The sequence below is a fragment of the Neodiprion lecontei genome, chromosome 3 (genome assembly GCF_021901455.1).
Source record: "Neodiprion lecontei isolate iyNeoLeco1 chromosome 3, iyNeoLeco1.1, whole genome shotgun sequence".
Lineage (NCBI taxonomy): Eukaryota > Metazoa > Arthropoda > Insecta > Hymenoptera > Diprionidae > Neodiprion > Neodiprion lecontei.
This window is the reverse complement of record NC_060262.1, coordinates 27,899,174-27,911,708: the sequence shown is the minus strand read 5'-3', so window position 1 is coordinate 27,911,708 and position 12,535 is coordinate 27,899,174. Positions and strand designations below refer to the sequence as shown.

The window sequence follows — 12,535 nt, the reverse complement described above, 5'->3', positions numbered from 1 at the left end:
GTGTCAAAGATATCAACGTATGCGTAGTGACAATTAGTAGAGTTCCGAAAAATTCTACACGGATCATTTAATACTTACGCTTGTCTAAAAATCGGTAGCAGAATTTTTGTATTTAACATTTTGGGTCAGGTTGTATATATATATAGCTGCGGGCGTGGTCAGTCTTTGCCTTTCTTTTCTCTCTCTTTAAATAGTTGAATAGTTCTCGGATTTTGCAAATTCAAAGCCCGCGTCGCAGAAAGTGCTCATAAAAATGATGATTAAACACTGTCGTAAAGTAACGAGCCAAAATAACATAACAATCTGAGTCAACTTTTAGGCATTGTTACAAAAAAATTTCCTCACGCGGTTAGCAGATAATGAGGTAAGGTTATTTAAAAAATTCTAAAATTTTTTTTGCGCAATCAGATAGAGACGTGATGTATATGATTTTACGATCGTTGAGTAACTTGTGATCAGCCTAAGCTGACTCAAATTATTCTCACGTTTTGCAAATTATTATACGCACCATCAATAAAGCGATGTAGCTAATGTCTAGAGAACTTCTCTTATTTTTAATGAAATCTTGTAGAATCTAGAGAATTCAATTGCAAATGCACAGAGCGTAGGGCTCGTAATACATACGTTGTAAGCTATGTGCTAGCAACGATTGATTAATGGTTAGTGAATGTTCCGATTCAACCAAAGATTTAAAATACGTAGAAAGAAACGAAAAATAAAATCAAATAATAATAAAAAAAAGTTAATCAGCGGTAAACCTGCGTGAGACGGCTGACGTCGAGATTTGTCTGTTTGCTTATGAAATAATACCGTGTCCAGTTCTGTAACTGGTCTTTGATCTCACTTTTCGGTATCTGACAGTTGCATGACCGTAGGACCAGTTTTTGCAGAGACCAGGCACGGGGACTCACAATAACAAAGTGTATCACTCGTTTTTGGCAAATTACCATGGAAGAAGGGTAATTATACACACTGTAGACATTGCTTGATAAAACGGAAGGTGAGAAAAATGCGTTTGTAACCATGGGCCAGAAGTCGTACGGCTGAGTCATTTGATCAAAACGACTAATTCCTGCTGTTTTAATACGAAATTCTCTATGCGGTCTTGAATTGCTGTAATGATTGTATCATCTCTTTCATCTTCGAATACAGTCACTTTCAAAGCTATCATTTTGCGCGCGGGTTTTACAAATGATGTTGTGCAATTTGCTGACGAGGACGAAGAAAAAGATATACAAGGATTACAAACGAATTCTACTCAATTTCATCTCTGCTTAATCTGCGGTGGATTATATTTAATAAACATATGCAGTCAAGTCTTCAATCGCATAAATGGCTCTTTCGCTAACCGCAAAATAACCATAGTATATATGTATAAAACTAGGCATACGAGAAGATACTGCCGAAATTTCTATCTAAATCCCTGGAACCAAACGCTAAGTAGGACATTCGGTAGAAAAGCTAATTTATTCCAAAATTGTAAACGAAAAATTTTAAGCTACAAGCTGTAATTACTTATTGTAAGCGTGATTAATATACTGTAAATTATCGATACGATTGTTACTATCATTATTATAATTTTGAAAGCTACAGAAGTCTTTAGTTTCACGAGTTGTGTTAAGTCTTGTCAATTAATACTACTTATTATTAATAAACTTTGATTGTACGATAAATTTTATAAATTGGTAGCGTGCTGTTACTTCGTTGGACAAGAGATTTTAATCGTTTTTCCATCGACGCATGGGGTGCACGATCCGCAAAAGCGACACCATAGGCGCCTCGAAAAGGAGGCTTAGGACAATGGAGACCATGTACGACGCCACCGTGACGCCGAAGAACAGCATTGCCTGTGGAGAAACGTAATTGGTTTCAAGTCATGAAGTTCATAGAGTTTAAATGATTTCGCTACCTTTCGCAGTGCTGCCTGGCGGCATCTAACTGAGGAAAGTGATACCTCTTAGAATCGCCTTAGAGGATATCAAGCCAACGGCACTATGCTCTGAATTATCTCCATTCGTACTTGCTGAAAGTGAATGGAATACTTACCACCAGACCTTGGGTAAGATGCAAGGAACTCTCGCCCCTGAGTATCATCGAACGCATCAATGCGGGATGAACGAGATACGCGCAGTAGGTCAGTCTTGATAGTGGATAAAGATATTTCCACGAAAGAAAGCTGTTTATTATACCTAGCGAAATTTTAAGTTCATTTAGTATAACCGAATGAAATTCAAGCTATTACGATCGCACCTTGTCCGTTTTTGGTAACCGAGCAATCGATGCGTCGTGATTCGATTAATCTTTCAATTCGATCGCCATTGTACAATTGACAATACAGCATTTCGAATGACTTGAATTAAAGTCTAACGTTACCTCCATGCCTTGTGACACAAGCGACCAGAACCCAGGCGACGCTCAATGCCCAGCCAGAATGCGACAAAGTCGTGTACATTATGGACAATACCGGACCAAACGTGTTACCGTACAAACCGTAGACTATGCTCAACATGGTGGCGAGGGAAATTGTCCAGCCAAAGGCTACGGTCACCTAGAAAGTAGATGTAACGAGTATTCGTCATTCGGTCAACCTTGCCGAGAGGAGATGAGAGCGTCGTTTACCATATTCATCTTTATTTGACACTTCGTTTTGAAGAGGAACCATCCGGTCGCCATTCCTATTAAGTAAGGTCCGATCCTCGTCCAAGGCTTGTCGTACAAGCTTTCGTAATGAGCGAAGGGTTCTTCAATTCTGAGGAGAACCAATCGTCAGCATATAAATCAACGATATTGTCAAGGAATTTTCTTTTTGTCGTTTTAAACCTTGGTCTATGTTCGAAAAGCATTCACTAACGTGGGAACGTGTTCCGTGTTCAAGGTAACGATAGCCGTGATTATCCAAGAACCGACCAGGAACAAGACTCCCAACGCCGCTCCAACGTAGAGGAAACTAATTTATACGATTGGGGAACAGAGAGAGGATCGTGCATTAATATCTGTCGCGTGACAGGTTGCGCGTATCGAAACTCACCTCGCTGCGACTATCAGAATTATTATACCGACGGTGTAAAATTGCGTGTCGTTTGCCAAGTACCAGCTCCAGACCATACACTGTAAGTCGAAACGACAAATTTCAGTCCAATTTCGAGAAACACAATTCAGAGGAAGGACCTTACTTTCACTAAATGTTGATCATTTAATTAGGAACATACTCTGTCTTCCATCGGGAAGTAAGTGTTCACGTACAAAGCATTCCGCCACCAAAACTTTTCGCAAGTGTCGTGATCCAAGGCAGGCAATTCGATTACGGAATGAGCGTGATACCATTTCATGGATATTTGAACGAATCCTATGACGAGCAGATACGGTGGCGTCAATCTGAAATATCAATGTATCGAAATTAAATTAAGGTCTTACTTTTTTATCAGATTGTCAATAATTGAAATCAAAACTAAGACGTTCCATTCTGATAAAAGATAGCAAAAACGTTTCTGTTTAATGAGCATCGAGAACTGTCGAATGATCGGTGGATAATAAAAATGATCAATTATCATACCGTACCTGAAATAACGGTACCACATCATTCCTAAAAATTGTAAAAATTGGCCAATGAAGCCTTTCGTAATTTGCAACTCTCGCATCCGTTGTTTTGCTATCGTGCGAAAGTAGAGAAAGGATACTAAGCACCCACTGCAAGAAAGGTTAACATAATGTCACTGTGCGTTGATTCGAAATGTGATATCCAATCCAATTCCTAGCGTAGAAAAGTTTTGTAGACCGTTGAACTCACCTCATAAAAAAAAATGTGTCGACGGCATAAGTACCATTGCTTATAGTTTGATAGAGAAAATCGCTTTCCGCCTTTGTCCTGAACATTATGTTATCTGAAAAATGTCCCAACATTGATTTACGTTCATTTTAACATTCAGCAGAGTAGTGCGAACCCGGAATACAAGGAACGCGTTACGCAATGTTTAGTGGAGACCCGCGTACCGGATATCTCGTTCGCCAGTAGACACGTATGGACCAGGATAACCCAGAAAAGTGAAATTAATCGCAGTCCGTGTATCGGGGCCAAAGTATCGTCACCGACTTCCCAGCTTGCGAGTTTCGAAATATTCAGTAGAATGCTAAACGACAGAAGCGCCTCGGACAAGGGTCTTGGCACGTCCCTTTGATTCACCAGATCTGAAAAGTTTAACAACTATGCGGTAAGACGACCTCAACTCATTACAGTCACGTACAAACCTTCCGCAAATTTTAAGCACACGTACCTACCTAAAGATCCATTGTGACTTTTGACCGACCACAACTTTGAAATTGTAATCGCATCGTCAAGATCTTCGGAGGGTCTCAAACTCTTCATCTCAACAATAACGTTCGAGTCTTTCCTCTTTTGTTGGTCGGTACGTAGAACTTGATACCTTAGCGCAGCGTCGTAAATTGTTCCAAAAACTACGAATACCAGGACGAATGACGACGTGATTCTGAAAGTAAAGTTTCAAGAGAAGGGACAAAATGGACTCGACTAATTTGTGACCATAGCGAACTCACAATATGATGTAGAACGTGTGATCACTCCACAGCGTGTAACCGTCCGAAAGATTTCGCACGTGGCTTAGAACGATTTTTCTGTGAACATTCTTCGCCGATGTATTGACAGCGAAATTCAAAAGGATTGAAACGTCATCCACGGTACAGTGATCCGGTAAGCACAGTCCAAGAGTTACATCGCGCGTCTGGGCATTTAATTTCATCTGATTACCTCGTTGATTCGTTTCAAATGCGACATGCAATGATTTACGGTAAAATATGGTAAAATATCAACAACATTATGCAGTTGGTTGTAAAAATTTATACACCAGGCACTTTCCAATTCGCAATCATTGCACCATATGTGCCTAGAATATCCGAAACACTGCGTATTGTACGTATAGGTATAACGTACGTGCCAATGTACGTAAGTTAGCGTCATAAATTGCAGGATATCGGATATGCTTTCAGATAATTGCAAAGTATAGTGTTTCACGCACAGCAGTGACAATAATTTTAGACGATCTGTACGGTTGATATTTTTCAATCACGAGGCTAACATGTGCTATTAATCGTTCTACACAGTAATTATCCAACAAATCGTATTCGAAATTCAATAGGTGAAAATGTTGGGTATTGCTCCTCGCGTTATTCTTTGAATATTTATAATGCATTCTCAAGAGCCTTCGGGCTGACGGATCAATTGTTATATCGTAATTGGGTAATCCAGTTCGTATATATTACCCAAGCCGTCATTAATACTCACTCCGTTCAGGCCTGGCTTTAAAATGTCAAGCCTTAAGTTTACGGAATTGACGTCAACTCCGAACGGCGGGGCTGCCAGATGCTCCTTGCGATCACTTTCAAATAATCCAACGGTGTCTTTCACCTCGCGATTCATCTCGCGACACAGATCGGGCGATCCAACCCAGTACCTGCTGCCCCAAAACAACCCCCAAGTGTGCCTTCCATCGGCATCCATCACTAAAAAATGAAACGCGACAAAAAGAAAGTTCGGTTCTTAGCCAAATAATCCGTTAATTATATCCTTACCTTAGCTCGAAATTCAAAAATAATTGAATATACGTTCCGTGACGTGATATAACGATAAATTATTAAACTATTACTTATTATCCCATATTGCATAAGTCCGGTACTTTCACCGCGAAGCTTACGAGATCAGACAATTCGAAATGTGATGACTGCAGTCCATTGTCGGTCATGTCCGTAAGGTGCATCCACGAGCAAACGCATCTGCTCAGAGTGCAGCCGATTGTAAATAAATTCTCATTCTCGTCCCGAATATTGCCAACAGCATGTTTCAAGCAAACTGAACTTGACTCGCGACATGAATATCGGAGATGTTGCACATTCGGAACGAGCACGTGCTCAAGGAGCGACCTGGAATTATTGATGAACGATGACCGCCGACTTTAGCATATCGGGAATCGGAACTGAGCTCACTTTGCTCAAACTGAAATCCAGCACTCGTCGGTGCGTCAAATATAGGGTGAAACTCACCAGTTTCACCTTTTTTATTATTAGCAACGTCTAGCCCACGTGTTTACCTACGTTATAGTCGATGCTGTACTTGCAGCGCCTGCAGTGGGAATGTTTCAGTCGGCTGCAGCTTGTGCGGATATAATGCGAAACGTTGCGTAACCATACATGCTCTCGGCTATAAAGGCAAAACGCACCGCATGTAGACGTGCAGTGGTCAGCTTGCGAACGTGTTAAATCACGTTATGTACTCAGCAGGAGTGGCAAAACCATTGGATACACGGTGCCTACGCACACCGGGGTGAATGGCTTTCTCACTTTCTACAGGAAGCATCCTGCTCCCGCGGCTCTCAATTTGATGATCCCACGGGTTACCCCTCGCGGGAAATACATTCGCCGAAAAATTGTGCCGGGTGCAGAGATCGCGGTGCTTTGCGCATTCGAATTGACGAGAGGAATGCGATGCTCGAGCGAACGTTATCGAACCTCTTGAATTTCGAGGTTTTATTTTACTACCGCTTCGAGCTTTACCATATTACTATTATTACCTATACTGAAAGGTTGACGTGTACTCATGTAATCGGACGTAACTGGATCCGCGGAAATTACAAACTCCTATGATTAACGACTCAATTATGTGAGCCTTTGCAAGTATAGGTATTGCAATGTTGTTCTTTCACTGGCGAGAGTAAGTTGGCGGAAAGTGTGATATTGAGAACACTCGAAAGGCATTCGCGAAGAAAAGGAAGGGTTTCGTATCGCATTATGTCATGGAACTAGTTGCAGTTGCTATTTTTTATCCAACGTAAAGCCGTTCACACTTCCTTGCTTCGATATAAGCTTGTTCCGTACCACATCATGCAAGCTATAGATATACCTACTGCGTTGAAATTATTGTTTTGCTCGATCGAGAACAAGAGTTGAGGAATTAGTTTGAGAGCGTTTTTTTTTTTTTAATGATTTTCGTTCAACTCGAAACTTGCAGCGAATTGGCCCTACGGGAGTTTTGAATGGCGATAAACATTGGATCAAAGAAGTGGGACTTTGCAAGATTAATATGTAACACAAGACTTATGCAATTTTTTTCAAACTTCTGTTAAAGCCACGTCTTACGTTCGGTACATCTTAATCAAAAGTCAGGAAAAGACAAAAACTATCGAAAAGAATCTCTAACAATGTTTGTACTTGGTCGAACTTTTGATTTAGGCAGTAAACCTTATACATCGTTGAAGAACATCCAATTTTTTCGATTCACCTGAAAACAAAATACGGTTAACTTTTGCTTACTTTTCAAAGCCCAATTGTCGCCGTTGAGAACTCCTCGAAAATATTTAACCAATGCCATGTCACAGTTTGATGATACGTTCACGTCGCGGTCCGACTTGGAGTCCCAAACTTGCGCAACGTTTCTTGGATTCCAAATTTCAAGTACATCATCCATGTCAAAGGGTACTTCATTGCTCGGAAAATTGTTCGAATTGTCCAAATCCTTTGACTCGTCAAAATTCTTTACTTTAAACATTACCCGTGTGTCCGTTGATGCGTAATTCTCTGTCGGTAAAACGCGCCTAGGAAAATTTTCCGAATTTTTGTTTCTTGGAATGGAATCATTTTGGACACTTTCCGTTATAGATTTATTTAATTTTGAGTAAATGACGGTACACTCCAACAACAGAAGGAAGATCAGTTGATGCACACGAGCCATCGCGTATTAAAGGAAAATATAGAATTCTTTCACAACTTTGAACATTTCAAAATATGATCGTGAAGTCAAATTATTTGTGTTTATTTCTTTGACTTTCGTAGTTTTACGTCACTTTTTTTTCTTTTTTTTTTGTTGCGAAAACCCTGAACTGACCCTACGTTTTGAAACTCATACACTGTCCTTTCTCGATCAAGTGCATGTTCTCATATATTCCCATAGAGCGTTTCCCCCCACGTGAGTTCTACCAGCTGCAGAGCTTTAGTTTCTTTTTGCATCAGACTTTCAAATACATAAGAGCGTACTGCTTCCACATCTTGCAGTTTTACTTCCGCCATGAGTTGTTGAGTTCAGCTTGCATGCAGATCGTCAACGGATTCAAATAGAAATGAAACTTAAACAGTGTATTTCGCAAAAATTCTGTTTCAGCGGTGTCCAAACTTTAAAAATAATTACATCGATAATGCATTCATATTCAACATACAATTATCAGTAACGTTTAGTAATTTCATAACACAATGTGCAAGGAAAATGATAATTCAAGCAAAGGGGAAATCATTACTCCGGGCATATTTCACACCGTGTTATGTGTGGGTATAATATTCTTAGAAGTGAAATTGAGTAACGATCATTGTTGGGGGAAAACATGAATAAATAATAAACCGCGTAACTTCGGTATGTACAGAAAATTGATTGGAATTTCAAGATAACTTTGTGGTAAACACTTTTTTATTATTCACATATTGCGGTAATTGAAAATATTACCGTACAGTACAATATGAACAATACTTTTAATTCTGATCGATAAGATTTGAGATGAATTGAAGTTGGGAAAATTTCCTATTTGGAACAACGCGGACTCAAAGGAAACTGTAAGTATTTTATTTATAATAAACATGCAATTATTTATCTCCCAAGAGATATAAAGTTTGCATTTTACCAAAGGAATATGACTGAAATAAATTAACGGCGTACAAAACCCGCCTGCACTTAGGCAACTCTATGCAGTTTCATATTATTGACTAATTAAAGCTTTAACATTTTAACTTTCTAAATAATGCGAGGTTATTTTAAGCTCACAAAATATGTGTTTTTGATATCGAATTAGAGAAAGTGTGTCCGTTGTGTAAGTCTTACGTGATAAAGACCAAATAACAAGAGAAATTCTCGAACTTGTTTTCGAGTTTAATTCCCGATGTGCGTCGGCGAAGTTTTGCCACGACGCCGACAGATGTCGACACCTGCTATGTGACTGATTGTGAACCCATGCCGTGTTGCCAACCGTATTTGTGCGGTAATTTCGCCTCCCGTACGAACATACGGTCCAGCTGCTCGACCGTACGCTAAATATACGGTCCTGGAAAAATTGTAAGAATTTAAGGCATTTTTTGGCTAGCCTCTAATATTGAAAAAGAATCAAGTACAGAACTATAAAGAAACTGTCCTAGTAGGTCACATTTCTGGTTATGTCTTTAATTATTCATTCAAAAATAATGAAAATGTTTTCTTCAAGTATCCGGCAACTGCTTCGTATAGTTGAAAAATTCACAATCTTTATCGTTAGTTTGAAATATTCTTAGAAGTAAAAATGCCAATTATTTGGTTAAAAACTGTCTGATCCCTGAGTAAAGAAGCAAAATTCTAGTAATTATACGACGATAAAATTTAAAAAACAAAAATGTACTCCGTGAAATTTTTGTACGGTCCTGAAATTCAAACTACGGTCGATATTCACTTTGAGTACGACCTCTTGCCACCGGAGGGTTGGCAACGTTGAATCCGCTGAACCCATGTGCTTTGTAGCATAGAAATTAGAATTCGCACCAAGTGGCAAGTGATACATGGTACTGTTTAATTAAAACGCAGAAAAATGGACATCATCATTGACACGAAAGGACGGGCCGATTTTTTGGACAGAAATACGCTTGCCGATAGCGACGACGATGATCCCGACAGCGATGATTTTGGTAAGCGAAGGTTAAGCTTATGCCAAATATCAGCAGCTTTGTAAGGAATGATACACCGTAACCTGAACGCGATATTTCAGATTTCGATCCGGCGCAATTGGAGTCAATATCGAAAGAGGTTGCGTCGACAAAATGCAAAGGAAAACCAAGCAACGACATTGATATCGAAGAATTCGAGCGACACATGGGTTGGAAAAGCGTGACGAAAAAGCAGCCGCCAAACTCTACAAGTGTTAGAGAAATAACAAAGGAGTTGACTCCATTGGACAAAATATTACAGAAGTCTGTTATTAAACCAGGCTTTGAAAAGCTCGAATCTGTTCCGACGTACGACGAGAGCCAGAAACGATTAAAGGCGCAGAGACGTAGGGAAAGAGAAAAGACTAAAGGAAAGAAATGGTTCAATTTACCTGCTCCTGAAATGACAGACGAAGTCAGGCACGATCTAGAAGTTATTCAAATGCGGTCCGTTCTTGATCCTAAGCACTTTTATAAAAAGAACGATCTCAAAGTACTTCCTAAATACTTTCAAATCGGTAAAGTCATGGATTCGCCGCTTGACTATTACAACAGTCGTCTAACTAAGAAAGAGCGAAAGCGTACGATCATCGATGAGCTTATGGCCGATGCAGAGTTCTCAAAATTCAATAAACGAAAATACAAAGAAATCGTCGACGAGAAACGAAAAATGCATTTCAAATCACACAGGCATGCGAGAAAACTAAAAGGAAAGAAGAAATAATTCCGTCAAACGTCACTTCAACACTTTCATTGCTGTTTTATTTATTTAAAATGGAAAATCTACAGTCCTCTGATATAAGAATAAATTTCATTTTGATTTTATTTATGCTTCACCCTGTTAATTAATTACATACTCATTCGAGTGGAAAATCTCCTCTTGATACTCGAAGGCAATTTTTTTAAAGCTAATGGTAGCCCCCTGTAACTTCTATGGACGCACCATGGACAAAAGAACTCTTGTTTGAACATAAAAATGTTACAACTTCAGCAACTTCATCAGGTGTTCCCACTCGGTTTAACGGAGATTTTGCTGCCGCCATTCCTAAAATATGCTCTGGGACAGCATCTGTCATGGGTGTTTTAATAAAGCCTGGTAATACGGCATTGATGCGAACCCCAAACCTGAAATCATAAAACTTTATGCAGATTACATAGAACATTTTTCAACCAACATCAGATATTGAAAAATTGTCTTCTATTCTGTTATACTAATTGAGATAATTATTACATTCTCTGAAGATAAATGTTGGTGCTATTTTTAAATTTACATCATTATCGTAAATTCGGTATTATTCTCTTGTCTAGTATTTAGTCTTAACAGGGTTTGCACGCACAGGGAAAACCGGGAAAACTCAAGAAATTTCGAGTCTATTGAAGAAATAAACTCGTTCTTATACAAAGCATTATTGATCTTGAGAAAAAAAGTGCACTTAAAATTTTGTTTTGCCGCAGCACTTCGTACAATCTACGTATATTACTTGATACCAAAACTTCTTTCGTTTTTTCTTACGGAAAATCGCAAACTATTGTCTATAAATTGATAGTCAGACCAAGCCGTGCCTACATTCCGATCAGAAAAAAGTACTCAAGCTGTTCTCACTTTCCGAATTCCATGGAAGCAGATTTTGTCATAGCTACAACGCCAGCCTTTGAAGCACTGTAATTAGTTTGACCAATATTTCCAAGTTTTGCAATGATCGACGCGATGTTCACAACAGATGCTCCGTTTGACACTCCGGCTTCTACCATTGCCTTGACAGCAATTTGAGTGACAAGAAATGTCCCTTTTAGATTGACGTTTATCACTTGATCAAAATCTTCTTCTGAAAGTTTCAACATATATTTGTCCCGCGTTATGCCCGCAGAATTAACAACCAAAGTTGGCGGCTTTGCGTAGCGCTCAATGACTGATTTGAATGCATCATTTATACTCTTTGACGACGTGACGTTGACCGTTAACGCAGTGTGATCACCACCTGAAAAAACAATTGAAAAAAAAGAATCATTGATACTGCCTTACTTAAGTGTATTAAAATTTGCCTATAACAACGTCAATGACTTTTGTCAAATTTCTTACTCGCTGTTCAATAAAATATTAATATAAATTAAAATTTACCTTCCAATGTAGCTACAGTATCTGCAACATTTTTCGAATTCTGATCAGATGCAATAACTTTAGCACCTTCCCTTGCCAGTATCCGACATACGGCCCTGCCTATACCGCTGCCAGCACCTAAAATTATGAAAAATTGCGGTCCGCGCAAATTCACATCGAATGAACAAAAGAAGCGAAACGAAATACATTTGTACAAGTAGTAAAAGTCGAGAAATAAAGTAATGGTAACCTGTGACAAATGCAAGTTTTCCCGCAACAATACCCGACATGTTTGTCAAGTTTCTTCAACTATCACAGCTCATTCTGATGCCAATCCCAAGGCCAATTATTCAGATAACCACGGTATCTTAATGTTGGATCGTGCCGAGTAAACCTGGATATCAGGAAAAATAACTGAGAGATGAAATAATGCGTCGACATCGATGTGAGACCTATTTAAAAGAAAGATTAAAAAAATAAGTAAAACACCGAGGGAAGTTAAATATTATTTATGGAATGATCAATTTTTATCAAAATCGCATACGTAACGAACTTAAAGACGTATACTAATTGTAAAACCGTTGCTGTGGCAACGCGTCGTCTGCTAGAGACGTCAGCGGGCGTTGCGTGATGTCATACGCGTTTATTCACACATACGATTGCGTTAACGCGGTTTTTGACTGACTAACGGCTTGCCCTGCATGGCACGTGTGCGCGAGT

General features: G+C 39.2%; 3 protein-coding genes across 3 annotated transcripts; 1 reads left to right on the top strand and 2 right to left on the bottom strand.

Annotated features, from left to right (window-relative positions):
* Positions 1–1,619: 1,619 nt before the first annotated feature.
* On the bottom strand, positions 1,620–7,380 carry LOC107218036 (nose resistant to fluoxetine protein 6-like). The gene is made up of 14 exons (XM_046735016.1): positions 7,318–7,380; positions 5,297–5,514; positions 4,552–4,736; positions 4,276–4,484; positions 3,991–4,185; positions 3,788–3,881; positions 3,559–3,687; positions 3,210–3,375; positions 3,029–3,108; positions 2,852–2,947; positions 2,620–2,749; positions 2,374–2,548; positions 2,047–2,189; positions 1,620–1,847 (listed from the first exon to the last, which is right to left on the bottom strand). The coding sequence occupies exons 1-14, from the start codon at positions 7,373–7,375 to the stop codon at positions 1,719–1,721; spliced, it is 2,007 nt and encodes a 668-aa protein (XP_046590972.1). The 5' UTR covers positions 7,376–7,380; the 3' UTR covers positions 1,620–1,718.
* Positions 7,381–9,486: 2,106 nt separating this feature from the next.
* Positions 9,487–10,542, top strand: LOC107218041 (deoxynucleotidyltransferase terminal-interacting protein 2). Its single transcript, XM_015655783.2, has 2 exons — positions 9,487–9,699; positions 9,780–10,542. The coding sequence occupies exons 1-2, from the start codon at positions 9,603–9,605 to the stop codon at positions 10,439–10,441; spliced, it is 759 nt and encodes a 252-aa protein (XP_015511269.2). The 5' UTR covers positions 9,487–9,602; the 3' UTR covers positions 10,442–10,542.
* Positions 10,454–12,312, bottom strand: LOC107218040 (estradiol 17-beta-dehydrogenase 8). Its single transcript, XM_015655782.2, has 4 exons — positions 12,066–12,312; positions 11,837–11,953; positions 11,321–11,696; positions 10,454–10,842 (listed from the first exon to the last, which is right to left on the bottom strand). Exons 1-4 carry the CDS (start codon positions 12,103–12,105, stop codon positions 10,626–10,628), a joined length of 750 nt encoding a protein of 249 aa, XP_015511268.2. The 5' UTR covers positions 12,106–12,312; the 3' UTR covers positions 10,454–10,625.
* Between the last annotated feature and the right edge of the window lie 223 nt (positions 12,313–12,535).

Excerpts from the sequence above, each read along its gene's own strand:
- LOC107218036 (XM_046735016.1), bottom strand. The coding sequence starts at position 7,375 with ATGGCATTGGTTAAATATTTTCGAGGAGTTCTCAACGGCGACAATTGG. Across the intron at positions 5,515-7,317 it reads CGACAATTGGGCTTTGAAAA|TGATGGATGCCGATGGAAGG; the intron begins GTAAGCAAAAGT and ends TTCATTTTTTAG. Across the intron at positions 3,109-3,209 it reads ACTTCCCGATGGAAGACAGA|TGTATGGTCTGGAGCTGGTA; the intron begins GTATGTTCCTAA and ends TTCGACTTACAG.
- LOC107218041 (XM_015655783.2), top strand. The coding sequence starts at position 9,603 with ATGGACATCATCATTGACACGAAAGGACGGGCCGATTTTTTGGACAGA. Across the intron at positions 9,700-9,779 it reads TCCCGACAGCGATGATTTTG|ATTTCGATCCGGCGCAATTG; the intron begins GTAAGCGAAGGT and ends GCGATATTTCAG.
- LOC107218040 (XM_015655782.2), bottom strand. The coding sequence starts at position 12,105 with ATGTCGGGTATTGTTGCGGGAAAACTTGCATTTGTCACAG. Across the intron at positions 11,954-12,065 it reads AAAACTTGCATTTGTCACAG|GTGCTGGCAGCGGTATAGGC; the intron begins GTTACCATTACT and ends TCATAATTTTAG. Across the intron at positions 11,697-11,836 it reads TACTGTAGCTACATTGGAAG|GTGGTGATCACACTGCGTTA; the intron begins GTAAATTTTAAT and ends TTGTTTTTTCAG.